The sequence below is a fragment of the Armigeres subalbatus genome, chromosome 1 (genome assembly GCF_024139115.2).
Source record: "Armigeres subalbatus isolate Guangzhou_Male chromosome 1, GZ_Asu_2, whole genome shotgun sequence".
NCBI classification, from domain to species: domain Eukaryota; kingdom Metazoa; phylum Arthropoda; class Insecta; order Diptera; family Culicidae; genus Armigeres; species Armigeres subalbatus.
The window spans coordinates 304,836,576-304,860,011 of record NC_085139.1 but is presented as its reverse complement, the minus strand read 5'-3'; the positions used below and the strand labels follow the sequence as shown (position 1 = coordinate 304,860,011).

Here is a 23,436-nt window from a genome sequence, read left to right as displayed (position 1 = left end):
GACTGGATTTCTGATCGGAATGAGGATTGAATCCTGACCGGATTCAGAATCGAATCCTGACCGGATTCCGGATCAGATCCTGACGGAATTTCAGATCGAATCCTAATTGGATTCCATATCGAACCATGACCGGATTCCGGATATAATCTTGACTGGATTCCGTATCGAATTCTGACCAGATTCCGGATCAAATGCTGACAGGATTTCGGATCAATCTTGATCGGATTGCGGATCAAATCCTGAATGGATTTTGGATCGAATCCTAGCTGGTGACCGGGTCCAAGATTGCGAATCGAATTCGGATCAAATGCTGACCGTGCGGATCCCGGATCAAATCCAGATTGTATTTCGGATTGATCCTGACTGGATTCCGGATTGAATCCTGACCGGACTCCGTATCAAATCCTGCCAAGATGGCGAATCGGATTCGGACCGGAATTCAAATCTGACCGATTAGATTCCGGATCGAATCCTGACCAGATTCCGAATCGAATTCTGACCGGATTCCGAATCATAGGCTGACTGTATTCCGATTCGAATCCTGACCAGATTCCGAATCGAATCCTGACCGAATAGAATTCTGACCGGATTCCAGACCTAATCCTGACCTCATTCCAAATATAAATCTGACCGGACTCTGGATCGAATATTGACCGAATTCCGGATTGAATTCTGAACGCATTCCGGATCGGATCCTCACCAGATCTCTGGTCGAATCCGGATTCCGGATCGAATCCTGACCATTCCGGATCCAATCCTGCCCGGATTTCGAATCGTATCCTGGCCAGATTCTGTATCACATTCTGACTGGATACAGGATCAAATACCGACCGGATTCCGGATCGAAGCCTGACCGGATTCCGGATCGAATCTTGATGGGATTCCGAATCGAATACTGACCGGATTCTGAGACTGCGAATCGTATTCGAAACGGAATGCAGATCAAAAATTAATCGGATTCCGGATCAAATCCTTACCGAATTCCGAGTCAAATTCTGATCAGACCCGGATCGAATTTTGACTGGATTCCGGATCGAATCCTGACTGGATTCCGGATTGAATCCTGACCAGATTTCGAACCAAATTCTGATCGGATTCCTGATCAAGTACTGACCGGACTATGGATCGAATTCTGACCGGATTCGGACCGAATCTTGACCGGACTCCGCATGGAATTCTGGGCGAATTCCGGATCGAATCCAGATCAGATTTCGAATCGACTTCTGATCGTATTTCTGATCAAATGCTGATCAGATTCCGGATCGAATCCTGATCGGATTCCGGACCTAATCAGGAATCCAATCCGGATTCGATCCGAAATCCTCACAACATTGGATCTGGAATCCGGTCAGAATACGATACGGAATCTGGCCAGGATTCGATTCAACATTCGGTCAAGATTCCAAGATTCCGATGTCTGGTCAAAATTCGATACGGAATCCAATCAGGATTCAATCCGAGATGGTCAGGATTCAGGCTTTGATCAGGAATTTGAATTTGACCAGAAGTCGATTCGCAATCTGGTCAGGATTCAGTCTGGAATCCGGTCAGAATTCGATCCGGAGTGCGGTCAGCATTTGATCTGGAATCCAATCAGAATTTGATTCGAAACCTAGTCAGGATTCAATCTGGAATCCGGTCAGAATTCGATCCAGAATCTGATCAGGATTTGATCCGGAATCCAGTCAGCTTTTGATCTGAATTCCGGTTCGAATTCGATTCGCAGTCTCAGAATCCGGTCAGAATCCGATTCGGAAATTAGCCAGGATTCGATCCGGAATTCAGTCAGAAATCGATCCGGAATCCGGTCAAGATTCGAACCGGAATCAAATTAGGATTCGAATCGGAATCCGGTCAGGATTAGATTCGGAATCCAGTCAGAATTCGATCCGGAATCCGGTCAGGATTCTATCCGGAATCCAATCAGGATTTGATCCGGAATCCAATCAGGATTTGATCCGGAATCCGGTCAGCATTTGATCCGGAATCCGGTCAGCATTTGACCCGGAATCCAGTCAGAATTCGATCCGGAATCTGGTCTGGATTCGATTCGGAATCCAGTCAGCATTTGATTCGGAATCCGGTCAGGATTCGATACAGAATCCGGTCAGAATTCGATCCGGAATTTGGTCAGGGTTCGATCCGCAATCCGATCATGATTCGATCCGGAATTCAGTCAGAAATCGATCCGGAATCCGGTCAAGATTCGAACCGGAATCAAATTAGGATTCGAATCGGAATCCAGTCAGCATTTGATTCGGAATCCGGTCAGGATTCTATCCGGAATCCGATCAGCATTTAATCCGGAATCTGGTCTGGATTCGATTCGGAATCCAGTCAGCATTTGCTTCGGAATTTGGTCAGGATTCGATCCAGAACCTGGTCAGAATTCGATCCGGAATTTGGTCCGGATTCGATCCGAAATCCAGTCAGAAATCGATCCGGAATCCGGTCAGGATTCGAACCGGGATCAAATTAGGATTTGAATCGGAATCCGATCAGAATTCGATCCGGAATCTGGTCTGCATTCGATTCGGAATCCAGTCAGCATTTGATTCGGAATCCGGTCAGGATTCGATCCAGAACCCGGTCAGAATTCGATCTGGAATTTGTCCAGTATTCGATCCGCAATCCGGTCCAGATTCGATCCGAAATCCAGTCAGAAATCGATCCGGAATCCGGTCAGGATTCGAACCGGGACGGGATCAAATTAGGATTCGAATCGAAATCCGATCAGAATTCGATCCGGAATCTGGTCAGCATTCGATTCGGAATCCAGTCAGCATTTAATTCGGAATCCGGTCAGAATTTGATTCGGAATCTAGTCAGCATTAGATCCGGAATCAAATTAGGATTCGAATCGGAATCCGGTCAGGATTAGATTCGGAATCCAGTCAGAATTCGATCCGGAATCTGGTCTGCATTCCATTCGGAATCCAGTCAGCATTTGATTCGGAATCCGGTCAGGATTCTATCCGGAATCCAATCAGGATTTGATCCGGAATCCAATCAGAATTTGATCCGGAATCCGGTCAGCATTTGATCCGGAATCCGGTCAGAATTCGATACGGAATCCGTCCAGGATTTGATTCTAAGTCCGGTAAATATTCGATCAGGAATCCGATCAGGATTCGATTCGCAATCCAGTCAAGATTCCATCCGGAATCCGGTCATGATTCGATATTTTTCGATCCAGATTACGGTCAGAAATCCAGTCAGGATTCGGTCCGGAAAGGTCAGAACTCGATCCGAAATCCGATCAAGATTCGATCCGGTATCCAGAAAGGATTCGATCCACAATCCGGTCAGGATTCGATTCAGAATCCGGTCAGAATTCGATGCGGAATCCAGTCAGAATTCGATCCGGAATCTGGTCTGCATTCGATTCGGAATCCAGTCAGCATTTGATTCGGAATCCGGTCAGGATTCGATTCAGAACCCGGTCAGAATTCGATCCGGAATTTGGTCAGAATTCGATTCGCAATCCGGTCCGGATTCGATCCGAAATCCAGTCAGAAATCGATCCGGAATCCGGTCAGGATTCGAACCGGGATCAAATTAGGATTCGAATCGAAATCCGATCAGAATTCGATCCGGAATCTGGTCTGCATTCGATTCGTAATCCAGTCAGCATTTGATTCGGAATCCGGTCAGAATTCGATTCGGAATCTGGTCAGCATTTGATCCGGAATCAAATCAGGATTCGAATCGGAATGCGGTCAGGATTAGATCCGGAATCCAGTCAGAATTCGATCCGGAATCTGGTCTGCATTCGATTCGGAATCCAGTCAGCATTTGATTCGGAATCCGGTCAGGATTCGATCCAGAACCCGGTCAGAATTCGATCCGGAATTTGGTCAGGGTTCGATCTGCAATCCGGTCAGGATTCGATCCGAAATCCGATCAGAATTCGATCCGGAATCTGGTCTGCATTCGATTCGGAATCCAGTCAGCATTTGATTCGGAATCCGGTAAGGATTCGATCCAGAACCCGGTCAGAATCCGATCCGGAATTTGGTCAGAATTCGATCCGGAATCCAGTCAAGATTCCATCCGGAATCCGGTCATGATTCGATATTTTTCCATCCCGATTACGGTCAGAAATCCAGTCAAGATTCGGTCCGGAAAGGTCAGAACTTGATCCGAAATCCGATCAAGATTCGATCCGGTCCAGAAAGGAAGGATTCGATCCGCAATCCGATCAGGATTCGATTCGGAATCTAGTCAGAATTCGATCCGGATTCCGGTCAGCATTTCATCCGGAATCCGGTCAGAATTCGATACGGAATCTGTCCAGGATTCGATTCGAAATCCGGTCAATATTCGATCAAGAATCCGATCAGGATTCGATTCGCAAACCAGTCAAGATTCCATCCGGAATCCGGTCATGATTCGATACGGAATCCAATCAGGATTCGATCCGAGATGGTCAGGATTCGATCCGAAATCCGATCAGGATTCGATCCGGAATCCAGTCAGATTCGATTCGCAATCCGATCAGGATTGAATCCAGAATCCGGTCAGAAATCCAGCCAGGATTCGGTCCGGAAAGGTCAGAACTCGATCCGGAATCCGATCAAGATTCGATCCGGTATCCAGAAAGATTTCGATCCGCAATCCGGTCAGGATTCTATCCGGAAACCGGTCAGGATTCGGCCCAGAATTGTCAGAATTCTATCCGGAATACGGTCAAGATTCAATCCGGAATCCAGTCAAGAATCAATTCGGAGTCCAGTCAACATTCGATCCGGAATACGGTCAAGATTCGTCAGTCAGGATTCGATTAGGAATCCGGTCAGCATTCGATCCGCAAACCGATCAGTATTCGATATTTCGGTCGAATTTTCGGTCGTGATTCGATCCGGAATCCAGTCAGGATTATATTCGGAATCCAGTCAGCATTAATCTACATACTGGCACATAAATATCAGTAAAGCTAAATTGTTCGTTTCTCACATAGTCTGGGTTAAAACCGCGTAAATTCATTCATTTTTGGCTGTTATATATCGGAAATGAGGAAAGGAAATCAAGTCTACCCAGTCTCCCCTACCATTGCACAGGAAGACATTTCGCGGAATATACTGTTTCGCTGTCTTTTTTTTTCAACTGAGGCGGGAATCAACCCCACACTCCGCAACAGAATGCGTTTGAATACCTGTCGACACACGACTCGGAGTCCATTTAAATTTTTAAATCGTAATCAAAATAATTACCATAATTATTATACGCCTTGTTATATTTCGAACAACACCAGTGAGAAAACATCGCTTGCTAAACGCAGCGTGAACATGATCCGTTCTTACTTGATTGAATGCGGTATTCTATAAAAGAACGCATTTGCTCGATATAATGCAGATCAGATATTGCCCAGTTTAAGGCGAACAGAGGAGATATGTCTCCTTAAAATGAACGCGTACTTAATTGTTGTTATGTAAAAGTCATTCTAGAAAAGATCTTCTAACGGGCACGAATCTAACTACATTTGTTTCCTGATATGAGAACTCCGTCACACTCTGTTCTCCAGATTATACCAATCCGGCAGCGGAACCATAATTTTGTTGTCCATTATTTACGTTTGGATTAAATAAATTTATTATTTGATTCAAAAAAGAAAGAAATATTTAAAATGTGTTTTACTGACACTTCTGGTTAATGTTGTCTCTACACACAACATAAAATTCCTAGAATGTTGTATCGCTACTGACTCAATCTCCCACACAATTCCACACAGAGAAAAAAAAACAAAACAAACAAGCAATAAAATCAAACCAATACTAACCAGCTTCGCTGTTGCTCCTGGTGCAGTACCACGCTGAACCCAAACATCGAATTGGGCGTCCCCTCGTGCAGGACGTAGTTCACGGTGTCCACGTTGAATCCCCGCACCGGCGGCACCAAAAGACACGTGGCCAGCGCCGCTAGCGCCACCGACAGGAACAGGTGCGATTTGGCATTGACTTTGCTGGCTTTACTACCGCCTTCGTTCGATCTACCACTACTGCAACAACAACTACTGCTTCCACCGCTGATGACTATTCTGCCGCCGCCAGCAGCAACGGGTCCAGGGTCGTTTATCGTTGCCATTTTTGTCTGTCGCCCCCCTTCTGTCCACTCACTGTATAGTAGCGCGCAGCTGATTATTCTCGACGATCTTCGTCGTCGCACCGCGAGAACCAAACCGATCGCAGCACCAGCAGCAGCGATCACACACAACTTGCAGAGCTCTATTCTTCTTCGACTCGCGCGAACAAATATTGACGCGATCACACTCGTCGTCAGGATCGACTATTTGGCTCACGTTGGGTGGTGCTTCCGCTCCCTCACGCACTGTGCACTTCCATTTCACGCTTGCTTGAAATCACTCGCCGCGGCTGGTTCGTTGTTTTCATTACACTTTTCGTTTCGCCAGCAGAACCTGTAGGTACGTTTCACGATTTTTTCACGACTTTCCCTCACCAAACTTCGGCGCTTCTGAAAAATAATTCGGAAATAATCACAACCTTGGTTACTGAAATATCACACGCGAATGGAACACAGTTCGATCCTCACGAAGGAAATGTTTCGCCTCGGTTCATGAAGGTCTGAGTCATCTGTGGTGGGTCACTTTTCTTCTCGGTCGCCAGGTAATGAAAGCGAATAATAATTTAGGTGTGAAGGCATCGTTTTACGCCTTTACGGGATCAGCTGGGCAAGAAGATGTGTGCACGCACGCGATTGTCAAACATCTTCTGACGCGATGCGTTATCTGTGCGTTGCGTTTAGTTGGAAGAAAGTGTTTGGAGGATTCTCCTGATTTTGCTTTTGTCGTCTGTTCGCCGGTACCAATGCCTGCCCTACCCGCCGGGAGCAAGCGAGCGAGGGCAGGCCGATCCGATAAGGATGGTAAAACGAGAAAGGCAGTGAAAGGAGAACGAGAGAGTCAAATCATCGGAAGCTTATCAACGAAAACCGTTGTCGTAACCATCCATGGTGACCCTCGGTCTGTGGTGATTAATCTCGACGTGTTGCATGTGAATGAAGTGCCAAGTAGTAGAAGGCTGCGGCTCATTGGCCGTTAGTGTTGATAATGAAGGCATAATGACGATTAAAAAGCAAAATGCAGAAAACTAATTTCGTCAATGGTATGCTTCCAATATTGAAGAACTTTTACTTGAAGCAAAGATGCACAAAAATAGTTTATAAGCATATGAAAACATGTGAGATCGTAAAACAGGACACAAAACGATACATGTGACATCCGAAGAAAACAAATCACAGTTCAGTTAGGTATAAGCAAATTCGCATATTATTGTAATCAAACCAGATTCAACTGGAAATTGAATTGAAAAAGATCGAAATAGAATCATGGAATTGGAATCAAACATGAATAGAATCAAGGGTATAAATGAACCGGTGCCAGCAAAAGTGGTAGGGTAAGACGGTATAATGCGCCCCACCTGGCCAAAACGCCCCTCTTTGATTTCTAGAAAACTACAACTAATTAAGGGTCAAAATCAGTTGATACCTATAAGTATTTGTAAACCCATCATACTATGTGAATGTGGAAGTATTTTTGTATTACACAATGAAAATAATAGCAAAATACAAAAAGTTACAGTTTTGATGTAACTTTTCATGTTTGTTTGCTCAACATTCTGGAGCGACTCTAGCATACTGTCCGCAAAACTTGCACTGGAACACTCAGTTGGGCAACAAAATAACTTTTCTCAGTGGTTAATATGATAAAAAATTGCTTCCATCTTCAAAAATGTAACGATTTTCGAAAACATGTTTCACTGGCCAAAACGCCCCAGTGTAGGCAGGACGATATGTCCTTACCAACTGGACACAAGCGCAGCGAGCCTGCAGCATTTGCTTCCAAATTGTATGAAAAATATTGAAATGTGATTCAAACCTGCTTAAATGGACTTATGTTGGTTTTTCAATGTCAAGCGCATGAGGATTTGTAACCTTTTTATTATGGAATTGATAAAATACTAATGAAGGGCTATGAAACGTCTTTGGTTAAGGTGGGGCGTATTGCCCAGGCACTTTTAAAAATCAATTTTTTCACGACTTTCCAAGTAAGCTTTATCACGTATTATCTGTTATATTTTTATATGACTACTCACGGGCAATGCATTTGCGACTCACTGAACTACCAAATAAAACAAAGTTCGCATAAATTGCGTTGAAAAGTAAAAAATTATCAAGGAGTTGGCTTAGGGGGGGCATATTATACCGTCTTACCCTACATGTCACAGTAAATTTTACAGGAGACGCATTTTCCCAAAAACTTCGAAAATAAAATTCAATTTGAAATTTTCTGCAACTCAACTGTACCAGCGTGTTATGACTGATGTGCCTAAAGGTCTTCTTCTTCTTCTTCTTATTGGCATTACATCCCCACACTTGGACAGAGCCGCCTCGCAGCTTAGTGTTCATTAAGCACTTCCACAGTTATTAACTGCGAGGTTTCTAAGCCAGGTTACCATTTTGCATTCGTATATCGTAAGGCTAACACGATGATACTTTTATGCCCACGGAAGTCGAGGCAATTTCCAATCCGAAAATTGCCCAGACCGGGAATCGAACCCAGCCACCCTCAGCATGGTCTTACTTTGTAGTCGCGCGTCTTACCGCACGGCTAAGGAGGGCCTAAAGGTAGTAATGACTAATGAGAAATACATATTCGAAGGTTCTTAACTAATTTCAAGTTAGAACAAAATGCACATGGACGACTGTACATGTATCACTATTCCTGGCAACGAAAACAGGGACTCCTGGTGCAAAAAACACAACATCGACCAAAAAAGGTTAACATACCATTTTCACTGGCACCTGTTCAAATCAGAATCGAATCTAGACCGCATCAGAATAAGATCAGCTTCGAGTTACAAATAAATAAGAATTAGAATCTATTGAACAAGAATCAAATTCAAAACGAAATTGAAAGAAGAACTAAATTTAAATCAAATCCAAATAAGAAACCAGAATCAACATGCCCACCAACATAATAATTGAAAATGTATGAATTCAAAACCTAGTCTGAATCAAATTGAACAACACATTTATTGAAATTATATCAAAATTGAACTAAAATAAAGTTGTTCCGGAAGACTATCATTTCACTCTAGAAACGGACTTTTAATAGAAGGCTCAGATACCCGTATCAGGATAGGAAAAATCAAATCAAAATCAATTGAAGAAATCTGTCACCTATTTAGACAGAAATGAGTTGAGATTTCCTTCCTGACGATTTAACTTCCGAACAGGTTGACCGATTTGCGAGATTTTCTCCCTAATCGATTCGTTTTGGGATTCGCAAGGTTTGTGTATACAAAAAGTGAGTGAATTTAACGGCGAAAGGTAAAATATCATTAGAATACAATTTTTAGTCAGCTATTGAAGAAAACAAAACATTCGCACGGGAATTGATCTAGAGTGCGGTGCTGCACATAGTTCAGTATGTGACATTTGCAGCACAAACTCTCGGGTATTTCTAATACTTAACTAGAACCGAATTAGAACAGCGTTTACGTTTACAGCGTTCAACGATCGTGTCACAAGCCACTAGAAGACTAGGATTTATATTCAAAATATCCAAAGATTTTAACGACCCGCACTGTTTGAAACTATTATACTGCTCACTTGTCCGCCCGATCCTTGAGAATGCTTCTGTTGTTTGGCTACCGCATCAAGTTTCGTGGTGCCTCCGAATTGAACGCAAGCGCTGCGAGATTTACCTTGGCGAGATCCAGTAAATTTGCCACCTTATCCGGACAGATGTCGACTACTGGGAACCAACACATTACAACGCTGGAGGAAAATACAACAGGCGTTGCTTATTGCTAAGCTGATAAACGGTGAGATCGATGCCCCAGGACTCCGATCGATGCTAAGCTTCCGTATACCGAGTAGAAATTTGCGGCATTCTACATTGCTTGTTTCCACAGGACTTCATTCGGATATAACGAACGGATAGACGCTTGCATAAGAACGTTCACCTTAGTGGAAGACCTCTTCGAGTTCAATGAGCCATCCAGTCGTTTTTTCGATAGATAAAGAAGATCAAATGTACACAGGATTTTGTTTTTACACGATTTTTTTTCGCTCGTATTTTTGATCGTGTGACTTCAATTTGCCACCAAACTCTTCGCAACATGTTTAAAAAAATCCAGAATAAATCAAAGAAAAATCACATGATAATTAATATACGTTTAACATTTCGGATGAGTGGAAAATTGAGAAAATGTAAATCGTGTAAAAACAAAATCCAGTGTATTTTTTATAAGAAGTTGTCCATGTAGACTTAAAGACCCGATGGACATAAGAAAATAAAATAAATAAATAAAAATAAAAAAAGAACCAGATTAAAACATAATCAGTTTCGAACCTCAAACAAGTCTAAGCAAGTCAAATCAGAGTCAAAATCTTAATCCAAAAATAGAAAACTTGGATCAGAAACGTATTAAAGACACTCCTTACGGAATCCAAAACTAAATGCACTCGCGTTTTCAAGGGCACACCATTCAATACGGAGGCAACGCACCACTGTCATTTTTATTATTTAAGGTTTGCTACATCGCAGCATGCGTGAAATCATTAAGAGCTGAGCAGAATACCCAAGCAACACAAGTTGAGCCAATCTTGTTGCAGTAACCATATTGTGACAGAATCCGGTTATGTATAAGTTACTGTGATCGATGTGCAATATGTTTGACGCCTTAACGTTTCTGCAGCTTTCTGGTATAATAAAAAAGCTCGCATAAAACGCGCATGCTAATAATACTTTCCTAAGGGATTTTAAAATTGATACAGTCAAACCTCCATGAGTCGATGTTCTATGACTCGATATCGACTCATGGAAGCAAATTATGCCATATTAAAAAATATTTTCTGGGTTACTGTGATGGTCCCTTCAAACGGCTTTCCAAAGATTTGCTATTCCTCATCTCAATATTTCCATGAGTCGATGGTCCCTTCAATATCGACTCATGGAGGTTTGACTGTATAACAAATTATTCAGCATTTCAACGAATTTCCCGATAATGCATTTTATTGTTTAATGTGGTTGTTTAATATTGCACGAGGAAGGCACAATCACTGCATGATGCTATTCTTATTCCAGCAAAAACGCGGAAGAATGAAAAAATATTGAAATTTTAAACTCTAAATGCAGTGAACTCTCCCTAACTCGATGTTCTGTAAGTCGATATTTTACATTACCCCTTTAGTCCATTGAATCTATCTAGCAATAAACTGCGTTCCCTCCATATCTCCCTTACTCGAAGTCGAAATAATTTTCCAATGCATTTTCACCTCGCTAACTCGATGTTGTCGGTGTTGTAGCGGTGTTGTAGCTAGAAGTTGAATGTAAAAATTGGTAAGCGAGAAGTGAGAAATAAGAGGTTAGAACTGAGAAATGAGAAGTAACAAACGAAAAATTAGAAGTGGGAAGTGAGAAATGAGTAGTGAGTAGTGCGAAGTATGAAGTTAGAATGTGAGTAGTGGGAAGTAAGAAATGAGAAATTCGAAGTGTGAAGTGAGAAGTGAAAAGTATGAATTGAATTGAATTATCTTTATTTACGAGATTTTCGGCCCTAGACCGGTTCATCTCGTAGAAAAGCATGAAGTAAGAAGTGAAAAATTATTAACCTTTCGGGACTCGCATTGTTGTAAAAAGTACAACACATTGAGTAAAAATGAGATATTCTTTTAGTCAGTTGGCCAATTTGCACCAAACCACCATGTATTCCTCAAAAAAATTGTTATCCATCACTTCAGAAGATAATATAAGTGATTCGATAGAAGGTTCGGGTAAATATAGCAAAATAAAAGGCTCAGGTGAACTGGGAAATTGACCAGTAATGAATTATTCATTTATTTACTTAACAAATCATTCTAAAGTAGCGCAATTTCTTTTTTATTTCTGACAATAACCTTGGAGTTAATTCGCAGTTCTTACTCTGCTATGACCGTAGGTGGCCACCAGATGGCCTTTCGGATAATCCAGAACGTCCGTAAAAATGGTCATTTTGGGAAGTTTGTCCTAGAGCAGCGCCTTTTTTTTTAAACCATATCTGATATAGATATTTGGGCAATAACACATTTCTCACCCTACTATGATCGAAGGTGGCCACCAGACGGCCTTCCGGATAATCCGGAACGTCCCTAAAAATAGTCATTTTGTGAAGTTCGTCCTAGAGCAGCGCATTTTTTTCTAAACCATTTCTGACGGTGATTTTGGAGATATTTCACAGCTCTTACTCAGCTATAAACGCAGATGTCCACCAGACGGCCTTCCGTACAATCCGGAACGTCCGTAAAAATGGTCATTTTGGAAAGTTTGTCCTAAAGCAGCGATTCTCTACCTGGGGTACATGTACCCCTGGGGGTACCTTTGCTGGCATCAGGGGGTACGTAGAACAAAAACGCGTTATGGCGGATGTATTACAATTAAAATTGAAACTTATTGACAATATTTTGATAATTGAGTAAGAGGCTCAGAAGCCTCCTTTCTTGAGGCTAGAAAGCCTCCTTTCAAAAGTAGCCTCGAAAGCCTCCTTTCAAGAGGCTCGAAAGCTTCCTTTCAAGAGGCTCGGAAGCCTCCTTTCAAGAGGCTCGAAAGCCTCCTTTCAAGAGGCTCATAAGTCTCATTTCTTCATGCTTTGAAAACCCCATTCTTGAGGCTCGGAAGCCTCTTTTTAAGAGGCTCGGATACATCCTTTAAAGATGCTCGGAAGCCTCCTGGAAGCCTCATTTCAAGGGGCTCGAAAGCTTCCTTTCAAGAGGCTCGGAAGCCTCCTCTCCAAAGGGTCGGAAGCCTCCTTACAAGAGGCTCGGAAGCCTCCTTCCAAGAGGCTGGGAAGCCTCCTTTCCAGAAGCTCGGAAGCCTCCTTTCCAGAGGCTCGAAAGCTTCCTTTCAAGAGGCTCGGAAACCTCCTTTTAAAAGGCTCGGTAGCCTCCTTTAAGAAGCTCGGAAGCCTCCATTCAAGAGGCTTTCTTGAGGCTCAGAAGCCTCCTTTCTTGAGGCTCAGAAACCTCCTTTCAAGAGGCTCGGAAGCCTCCTTTCAAGAGGCTCGGAAGCCTCCTTTCTAGAGGCTCGGAAGCCTCCTTTCTAGAGGCTCGGAAGCCTCCTTTCTAGAGGCTCGGAAGCCTCCTTTCAAGAGGCTCGGAAGCCTCCTTTCAAAAGGCTCGAAAGCCTCCTGTCAAGAGGCTCGAAAGCCTCCTGTCAAGAGGCTCGGAAGCCTCCTGTCAAGAGGCTGGGAAGCCTTCGTTCAAGAGGCTCGGAAGCCTCTTTTCAAGCGGCTTGGAAGCCTCCTTTCAAGAGGCTCGGAAGCCTTATTTCAAGCGGCTCGGAATCCTCCTTTCAAGAGGCTCAGAAGCCTCCTTTCTTGAGGCTCGAAAGCCTCTTTTCAAGAGGCTCGGAAGCCTCCTTTCAAGCGGCTCGGAAGCTTCCTTTCAAAAGGCTTGGAAGCCTGCTTTCAAGAGGCTCAAAAGCCTTCTTTCTCGAGGTTCAGAAGCCTCCTTTCTTGAGGCTCGGAAGACTCTTTTCAAGAGGCTCGGAAGCCTCCTTTAAAAGGCTCGGAAGCCTCCTTTCAAGCGGCTCGGAAGCTTCCTTTCAAGCGGCTCGGAAGCCTGCTTTCAAGAGGCTCAGAAGCCTTCTTTCTCGAGGTTCAGAAGCCTCCTTTCTTGAGGCTCGGAAGATTCTTTTCAAGAGGCTCGGAAGCCTCCTTTAAGAGGCTCGGAAGCCTGCTTTCTTGAGGCTCGGAAGCCTCCTTTCTTGAGGCTCGGAAGACTCTTTTCAAGAGGCTCGGAAGCCTCCTTTAAGAGGCTCGGAAGCCTCCTTTCTTGAGGCTCGGAAGCCTCCTTTCTTGAGGCTTGGAAGACTCTTTTCAAGAGGCTCGGAAGCCTACTTTAAGAGGCTCGGAAGCCTCCTTTCTTGAGGCTCGGAAGCCTCCTTTCCAGAGGCTCGAAAGCTTCCATTCAAGAGGCTCGGAAGCCTCCTTTCAAGAAGCTCGGAAGCCTCTTTTCAAGAGGCTGGGAAGCCACCTTTCAAGAGGCTTGGAAGCTTCTTTTCAAGAGGCTCGGAGGCCTCCTTTCAAGCGGCTCGGAAGCCTGCTTTCAAGAAGCTCAGAAGCCTTCTTTCTCGAGGTTCAGAAACTTCCTTTCTTGAGGCTCGGAAGACTCTTTTCAAGAGGCTCGGAAGCCTCCTTTAAGAGCCTCGGAAGCCTGCTTTCTTGAGGCTCGGAAGCCTTTTCTTGAGGCTCGGTTGATTTTTTTCAAGAGGCTCGGAAGCCTCCTTTCAAGCGGCTCGGAAGCTTCCTTTCAAGCGGCTCGGAAGCCTGCTTTCAAGAGGCTCAGAAGCCTTCTTTCTCGAGGTTCAGAAGCCTCCTTTCTTGAGGCTCGGAAGACTCTTTTCAAGAGGCTCGGAAGCCTGCTTTCTTGAGGCTCGGAAGCCTCCTTTCTTGAGGCTTGGAAGACTCTTTTCAAGAGGCTCGGAAGCCTCCTTTAAGAGGCTCGAAAGCTTCCATTCAAGAAGCTCGGAAGCCTCCTTTCAAGAGGCTCGGAAGCCTCTTTTCAAGAGGCTGGGAAGCCACCTTTCAAGAGGCTTGGAAGCTTCCTTTCAAGAGGCTCGGAGGCCTCCTTTCAAGCGGCTCGGAAGCCTGCTTTCAAGAGGCTCTGAAGCCTGCTTTCTAGAAGCTCAGAAGCCTTCTTTCTCGAGGTTCAGAAACTTCCTTTCTTGAGGCTCGGAAGACTCTTTTCAAGAGGCTCGGAAGCCTCCTTTAAGAGCCTCGGAAGCCTGCTTTCTTGAGGCTGGGAAGCCTTTTCTTGAGGCTCGGTTGATTTTTTTCAAGAGGCTCGGAAGCCTCCTTTCAAGCGGCTCGGAAGCCTGCTTTCAAGAGGCTCAGAAGCCTTCTTTCTCGAGGTTCAGAAGCCTCCTTTCTTGAGGCTCGGAAGACTCTTTTCAAGAGGCTCGGAAGCCTGCTTTCTTGAGGCTCGGAAGCCTCCTTTCTTGAGGCTTGAAAGACTCTTTCAAGAGGCTCAGAAGCCTCCTTTAAGAGGCCTCAAAGCTTCCATTCAAGAAGCTCAGAAGCCTCCTTTCAAGAGGCTCAGAAGCCTCTTTCAAGAGGCTGGGAAGCCACCTTTCAAGAGGCTTGAAGCTTCCTTTCAAGAGGCTCGGAGGCCTCCTTTCAAGCGGCTCAGAAGCCTGCTTTCAAGAGGCTCAGAAGCCTGCTTTAAAGAAGCTCAAGCCTTCTTTCTCGAGGTTCAGAAACTTCCTTTCTTGAGGCTCAGAAGACTCTTTTCAAGAGGCTCGGAAGCCTCCTTTAAGAGCCTCGAAAGCCTGCTTACTTGAGGCTCGGAAGCCTGTTCTTGAAGCTCAGCTCATATTTTTCAAGATGCTTGGAAGCCTCCTTTCAAGCGCCTCCAAAGCTTCCTTTCAAGCAGCTCGGAAGCCTGCTTTCAAGAGGCTCAGAAGCCTTCTTTCTCGAGGTTCAGAAGCCTCCTTTCTTGAGGCTCGGAAGCCTCCTTTAAGAGGCTCGGAAGCCTGCTTTCTTGAGGCTCGGAAGCCTCCTTTCTTGAGGCTTGGAAGACTCTTTTCAAGAGGCTCGGAAGCCTCCTTTAAGAGGCTCGAAAGCTTCCATTAAAGAAGCTCGGAAGCCTCCTTTCAAGAGACTCGGAAGCCTCTTTTCAAGAGGCTGGGAAGCCACCTTTCAAGAGGCTTGGAAGCTTCCTTTCAAGAGGCTCGGAGGCCTCCTTTCAAGCGGCTCGGAAGCCTGCTTTCAAGAGGCTCAGAAGCCTTCTTTCTCGAGGTTCAGAAGCTCCTTTCTTGAGGCTCGGAAGACTCTTTTCAAGAGGCTCGGAAGCCTCCTTTAAGAGGCTCGGAAGTCTGCTTTCTTGAGGCTCGGAAGCCTTCTTTCAAGAGACTCGGAAGCCTCCTTTCCGAAAGCTCGAAAGCTTCTATTCAAGAGGCTCGGAAGCCTCTTTACAAGAGGCTCAAAAGCCTCTTTACAAGCCTCCTTTCAAGAGGCTCGGAAGCCTCCTTTCAAGAGGCTCGGAAGCCTCCTTTCAAGAGGCTCAGAAGCCTCCTTTCAAGAGGCTCAGAAGCCTCCTTTCAAGAGGCTCAGAAGCCTCCTTTCAAGAGGCTCAGAAGCCTCCTTTCAAGAGGCTCAGAAGCCTCCTTTCAAGAGGCTCGGAAGCCTCCTTTCAAGAGGCTCGGAAGCCTCCTTTCAAGAGGCTCGGAAGCCTCCTTTCAAGAGGCTCGGAAGCCTCCGGTCAAGAAGCTCGGAAGCCTCCTTTCAAGAGGCTCGGAAGCCTCCTTTCAAGAGGCTCGGAAGCTTCCTTTCAAGAGGCTCGGGAGCTTCGCTTCAAGAGGCTTGAAAGGTTGGAAGCCTCCTTTCAAGAGGCTCGGAAGCCTCCTTTCAAGAGGCTCGGAACCCAAGCAGCACGCGCAACATCTTTCAAATAGGTGTTTGTTCCTAATAAATTGCATTGAAGACACTGGCAATACATCGAGTCACATTAAAGCCACTTCCCAGTTTCAGAAAATCACAATGTTTCATTTCCGTTTAAGTGGCGTCGCAATATTCTACCCATCTGACTTCTTGGGTGGTTTAAAATTCGATGTGTTTCATATCAGAAACAAAACAGATAAGTTGCAGAATTAATAACACTTCGGTTCATTGCTGTTACGACAATGTTTCTGATATGTTGCAAAACACTTTGAGCTCAGCTGAGCAGTATTTTATTTGACAGTCCCCTGCATGTTCCGTATAAGGTACAATGAAGTTACAAATGACTTTGTTGTTTATGTAGTACACTTGTAGCAGAATCTCCAAATAGAATTGTTGGTGTGATGGTTATAGTAGAAGGTTGCAAATCTCAAGGTCCATGGTTCGATTCCCGGTTGGTTTTTGTGTTTTTATTTTCATTGTAGCCGCAAGATGTTGCAAATAGGCTCCACCTCTTGCGCTTTTTGTGTCACAAAGGAGTTCCAAATACGACGCGTTGTGCATAAGTCAGACATTTCGTAAGTCACACCACAGTTGTTTTTACTCACTGAGAAACAAGAGGTGTTGCTTGGGAAGCCTTATTTCAAGAGGCTCGGAAGCCTCCTTTCAAGAGGCTCGGAAGCCTCCTTTCAAGAGGCTCGGAAGCCTCTTTTCAAGAGGCTCGGAAGCCTCCTTTCAAGAGGCTCGGAAGCCTCCTCTCAAGAGGCTCGGAAGCCTCCTGTCAAGAGGCTCGGAAGCCTCCTTTCAAGAGGCTCGGAAGCCTCCTTTCAAGAGGCTCGGAAGCCTCCTTTCAAGAGGCTCGGAAGCCTCCTTTCAAGAGGAAGAGGCTCGGAAGCCTCCTTTCAAGAGGCTCAGAAGCCTTCTTTCAAAAGGGGCAGAAGCCTCCTTTCAAGAGGCTCAGAAGCCTGCTTTCAAGAGGCTCAGAAGCCTGCTTTCAAGAGGCTCAGAAGCCTCCTTCCAAGAGGCTCAAAAGCCTCCTTTCAAGAGGCTCAGAAGCCTCATTTCAAGAGGCTCAGAAGCCTCCTTTCAAGAGGCTCAGAAGCCTCCTTTCAAGAGGCTCAGAAGCTTCCTTTCAAGAGGCTCAGAAGCCTCCTTTCAAGATGCTTGGAAGCCTCCTTTCAAGAGGCTCGTAAGCCTCCTTTCAAGAGGCTCGGAAGCTTCCCTTCAAGAGGCTCGGAAGCCTCCTTTCAAGAGGCTTGGAAGCTTCCTTTCAAGTGGCTCGGAAGCCTCTTTTCAAGAAGCTCGGAAGCCTTTTTTCAAGAGGCCTCCTGTCATAAGGCTCGGAAGCCTCCTTTCAAAAGGCTCGAAAGCCTCCTTTCAAAAGACTCGGAAGCATCCTTTCAAGAGGCTAAGAAACGCCCCTTAAATATGCTCAGCAGCCTTCTTTGACACCGCTCGAAAGCCTCCTTCAAGCTGCTCGGAAGCCTTCTTTCAAGAGACTCGGAAGGTTTCCTTTCTTTTCAATGAGGCTTGGTTCAGAAGTGTAATTCCAAAATGCTCAGAAACCTCGTTTTAAGAAGCTCGGAAGTTTCCATTCAGTTGGTCGGAAGCCTCTAATCAAAAGGCTCACAAGCCTCCTTTCAAAAGACTAGGAAACCCTTTTTAATAGTTCTCAATGTTTTTTTCAAAGTGAGAAGTGAGAAATGAATAGTGAGAAGTGTAAAGGTAAAAATGAGAATTGAGAAATTTAAATGGCGAAGTAGTAGTGATAAAAAAAATATCGAAAATTACTTAAATTTTGAACCGTTGAATATTTAGAACAGTTGTGTATCCCAAAATTTTAGTAGACAAAACAAAAAGTGTTAACATTGCATATTTTCTAATTTAAAGTTGTCCAAAATTGAATTGAATGTTTAAAAAAAAAACTTTCATGAATATTGAACATTATGGGAATTTATAATAGAAAATTAAACTTTACAATTGCTAAAATAACAAGAGACTTAAATTTAAACACAATAAAACAATATTTTTCTAACAAATCCTCAAATATTGGCATTTTAAAAATGTTAAGTTGCTATTCCAACAAGTTTTAAATATTTCAAAAACTATGAAAAAATATTCCGAAAATTTTGAGCATTACTAAAATGTGGTAGTCGTAATAAAAAGTTAAAGGTTAAAAGTAATAAAAACTGCCCAAAATTAATAAAAAATAAAAATTTCCAAAATGGTTTTCATATTTTTAAATTCTATTTCAATAAAATAAAATAACAAGCTAGGCCAAAAAAGTTCAATTGTATCAAAAGTTTGTAAAATTCAAAAATGGTGTAAACTTTTGAAAACTCTTTTTTCATTTTTCAAAGAAATTGTAATTTTGAATTTTAAATAATTCAAAAATTGTTCTAATCTAAAGAATTAAAAAAACAAAAATTTCCATCGGTGGCTTCAGCAGAGATAGCTAGTAGGAAATTATCGAGCAACTGACTGCAAAAAGTAGATTCGCAACGATCGCGTTGATAGCGATCCCAGCAGAAATGCTTTCCGCCGTTGTACGCTGCAGAACATTAATTTGCATCTGTGGCGTCTGCAGCGAGTGAGAAAATATCGAGTGGCCCTTGAAATTGCCTGCAAAGTACAAAACAGCTCCGAAATTGACAGCAGCAGCGACGGATAGGCTGGATCTAATAGATGGAGCAGCTGATTTCTGCGTTTCACTTACGTTTATTGGTGCCAGTGGAGGCACTCGCAATCATCTTCGCTGCAGCAATCTACCAGCTAACTTGCATATACTCAGTGACTGAGTAAAATTGTATTGTCGTCTCTTTCCTTCCCACGGAAATTTTACTCAATTTCCGTCAAAAGAGAGACTACTCAAAACTATGAGTAATCCTGCTTTTTATTGCTTCCTCTGGCAGACCCAGAGTAAAAAGGGCTTTTAAAATTCCATAAAATAATTCGAAAAAAATATACATGCGAAATTGTAAAAATGAAGAGGTTCAAAAATATTTTAAATATAAAATTTTTCGGAAAATAAATTTCAAAAACATCTAATTAAAAAAATTCGAAATTAAACAAAATTCATTTTTATTTTCAATTAGCCTTCAAAAAATTCTATAAAAAATTAATTAAAAAAATAAATGAATAACATTTTTTTTCAGTTTTTCAAAACTTTAAAAATTTCAAATTTCTTTCTATAGATTTGGGAAAAGAATAATGAATTATCAACGTAATTCCAAAATTTTCTAAGGTTTTATTTACATGAAAACTAAAAAAGCTCAAAATATTTTAATTATTTCAATAACTTGAAAAATAATAATACATAAATACTTTTTTAATGGTACTCAACGTGTCATGTTAAAAGCAATTTGATTTGAATCGACCGGCGTGGCGATTCGTTTTCCTTGACTCTGCCTTCCCGAGAAATATTTGAGTTTTTTGGTTCAAGATTTTTGAGGGGTTTTTTCGTTATTTTTTATAGTAGTTCAGATTTACAGAAAGAAAAATACATATTTGGAATTTCATTGAGAAATTCTTCTTTATATTTTCAATAATTCTCATGATTTTCGAAGGAAATTATTTTAAATTTTCAAAGGAAAATGTGCAGAATGGTTCGGTGAAATTCTTCTTAATTTGTTCTCCAAATTCCTCTGATTTTTTTTTTCATGGAAATGCTAAAAAATCATGAAAATCCTTCACTCAAAAATTGTATTTGTAAGATTCTTTAAATTTACTCCGAAAATTCTTTCATATTTTACGAGCATTCTAAATACCAATAAAAATTTAAGCTAATTCTGAACTTTTGTTTTCTTCAGATTTTTTGAAATTTTCCTTGCGAAACTGTTTCGAAATCTCTCGGTAAATGCTTCAGTATTAGCCCGGGACATGAATTTCATCGAAAATTCTTTCGATTTTCTTCTGATTTTCTCGAGAAAATGTATGAATACTCATGATAAATTTTTCTGAATTCCCACAGAAAATCTTCCTGGAATTCCATAAAAAAATATTAATTCAAAAAAAAATCTTTTGAGTTTTCTCGTGCACATGCACTTATCAAATCAATTTCGGAACTAAATTCTAATTCAGAATTATTTCACAATCAACCAAGAAACTTAACCTAATTGTTTATAAGCCCTTCGCCTATTGATGTACGATTTTTCAATCGACGGATTGCTTTTGATATATCCATTTTCCTTTCCTTGCAAAGATACATTTGAAACCGATTCGAAACGAGCTGACGGCGATGCCGATGACACAATTTATTTATTTCAAAACTAATGGAAACAGTGTTCAACCGAAAAAGCAAGACGAACAAATTTGTTGTTCGTCAAATTAGCAACTATTCGCTAACTAGGCTGTGGCTTAGACAAAAGGCAGTTCACCGACAAGGGTAAAAAACACTAATTTCTACATTTTAGCGCCACACGTATCCAGCTATCCGCAATCGCTAAATGGAGCTTGCTTTAGCTTAAGAATTTTTCAATATTTGTTATTTTTTGTCTATCTCGAATTTTTGGAATTTCAAAAATCCCCATCATCTGTATTTTCCGGTGTTATTGAAAGAGAAAAGTTGGATTCGAAGACGGATTATTATAAAGCCTAGCCCAACTAATGAGCTTTTAACCAACATGTAACACAGATAATGCAAAATCTACATTTTTACGTTTTCTACGGCTTTATAAATGTTTCGTAAAATTCTTGAACTAAATAAACACAGCTCCTAGATTGTAACTCTCAATTCCTCTTCACTCCGATATTTCCGTCCGCACCCAACAGATCACCCCGCACTAACACGGACATTGCATAATCCTTGGCTTGCTCAATGCTGAACACCTTCTTCTATCCATCATCCTCTTCACCCGGGTGATCACGATCAAAGCAACTCACGAAATAAACACAAAACCCCGAAAGCAGATCACTGCCAACTCGGATGCAATACACACAAAAATTTCCCCGCTCGAACCGCACCGAGCAAGGACTGCGCCTTCCTACGCGCGCCGGCATCGGCGACGACAAATGCGTTGGAGGATTAGTCACTAGTCACAATGTACATATATCTGTAGGAGGACCACACCACGCACGTGGGACGACGCTACGCAACACCCAGCATCCGTCAGCATCCCTTGCTTCAGACTTTGGCGCGCGCCCTACGCACATGTGTTCACCTCAAACCGTGCGTGATGCGTCGCGACGCGACCGTCAAGTGTAACGGAAAAGCGACGGCCCTCTGTTGCCATCACCCCCATAATGTTTCACAAAACTGATGGAGTGCCGTGCTTTCCACGGCTTTTCCGCCCGAACACAATCTCTGCAGCAGTAACAGCACCGTGTTTTCGTTTTCGTCACAGAACCGTCGACGTCGTCTGTTATTAATAGAACATGATTTTCTCGCACACAAACGACGACGACGACGGGAGTTTTGCACTTTTCATGGCCTGCTTCTCACTCGATCTTCGCCCATCGTCTGTGGAAAATCTAAATTTTCTTTCCGCACCTGCACACAACTTGCTGCCAATTTGTACCGATAATTGATCAGTTGCACCAATCAGCACCACAATCATCGATCCATTGGCCGAGAACTCGGTACTGACCGTCTTCACCCGTTACTCGTCTTCGATTTAGCACAAATTCGCTAATTATTACTAAATAAGGCAAATCAACTGCGAGCGCCCACCACATAAGCAGCTTCCAGTGTCACTCCTCAGAACCCAGTGAGCACAGTTTCCAGTTATTGGCCAGTGGCGTAGAATCCACTTAGAACCGCACCCCGCACTAAGTGCTGAGCTCGCGCGATCACCACAGCAGTCCACCTTCCAGCGCACTATACCACTGCGAATATATTGAATAATTTTCTCACTACTCACATCACACTACACCGATATTCTATCCACCTAGAATACCCACTCACTGGCGTACTGCCGACTCCAAACCAACGGCTTCTCACACGCGTCCAAACTTCACGACGACCAGCAGGAAACTAAACTAGCGCTCGTCCCGCGCTCGAAAAAGAATCGACCGAGCGGAGCGACCGCGCGCACAAAGATGAATCCAGCCCGACCGGCAGCACCAGCTGCAGCAGATCCCGACGCACATACGCGGACCGTCGGCGTCGCGACGTAACCAGCGGCGACGACGACGACCGAACCGACTGACGACGCTGTTTGTTGTTGGCTGGCAGTTTAAAGGGATGCCGACTCGCGGAAACAGATGCTTCTTCTTCTTCTTTTTCAATGGATATACTTTCCAACCTGGAACTTGCCCTGCCTTTCAATTTCGTATTCTTTTGGCATTTCCACCACAGTTGTTAATTGAAAGCGTTTCTATGCCCGCCAAATTGCATGAGTATATATTATCTTGTGTGGCAAGTACAATGGATACACTATGACCAGGGAGTCGAGAATGTTTGCCACCCGAAAACATCCTACCGGACCGAGAATCGAACTCACCATCTCCGGATTGGCAATCCAACGTCTTTGCCCGCAAAAATGTAACTGGAGAAACAGTTGCTGACTGCAGCAATAATGAAGGAAAATTTATTAGCGTGTCCGGCATGCTGTGGGTGCCACTGGGACACCCCAAACGGCAGCCACTCAAAATTGATTTCACATCCATCTAATAGTTTTCCCTACATTACGATCTTTATGATTTATGGAAAATAGTTCTTAATATCTTTAAAAGAATCATTGCTTTTATTAAAGGATTATTTAATTTAAACTAATTTACTTGCATTGCACTTATTAAACAAATTAATCGGATTCTGATTAGATAAGTTTAGCGTGGAGATTTGCTGTGAAGATGTAGGAATATTGTTGCGCTAGCGTCCGATAGATGGCAAATATGTTTCACGGTACTTTTCATTGCACAGGCAACCTCGAGTATATGGGGCCTCGATTATACTAATGACACACCTGTGGTACTTGTACCATGGTACAAGAGGACAAGAAAATTATTTCAAGACTATCTTTAATAAAGACAATAATCGGTACTATAATGACATAATGACATA

General features: G+C 43.1%; 1 protein-coding gene across 6 annotated transcripts in view; it reads right to left on the bottom strand.

Moving 5' to 3' along the window:
- Positions 1 to 22,444, bottom strand: part of LOC134207865 (integrin alpha-PS2) — a 248,820-nt gene extending 226,376 nt beyond the window's left edge. For 2 of the 6 annotated variants that reach the window (XM_062683823.1, XM_062683828.1), the window contains exons 1-2: positions 22,295 to 22,440; positions 5,780 to 6,471 (exon numbers count right to left, since the gene is read on the bottom strand). In XM_062683823.1, coding sequence (XP_062539807.1) covers positions 5,780 to 6,084 — 305 coding nt within the window. In that variant the 5' untranslated portion in view covers positions 6,085 to 6,471; positions 22,295 to 22,440. Of the gene's footprint in view, positions 1 to 5,779; positions 6,472 to 22,104; positions 22,230 to 22,294 lie in introns of those variants that run through there. The other 4 variants (XM_062683826.1, XM_062683824.1, XM_062683825.1 and 1 more) reach the window with 4 other exon arrangements.
- Between the last annotated feature and the right edge of the window lie 992 nt (positions 22,445 to 23,436).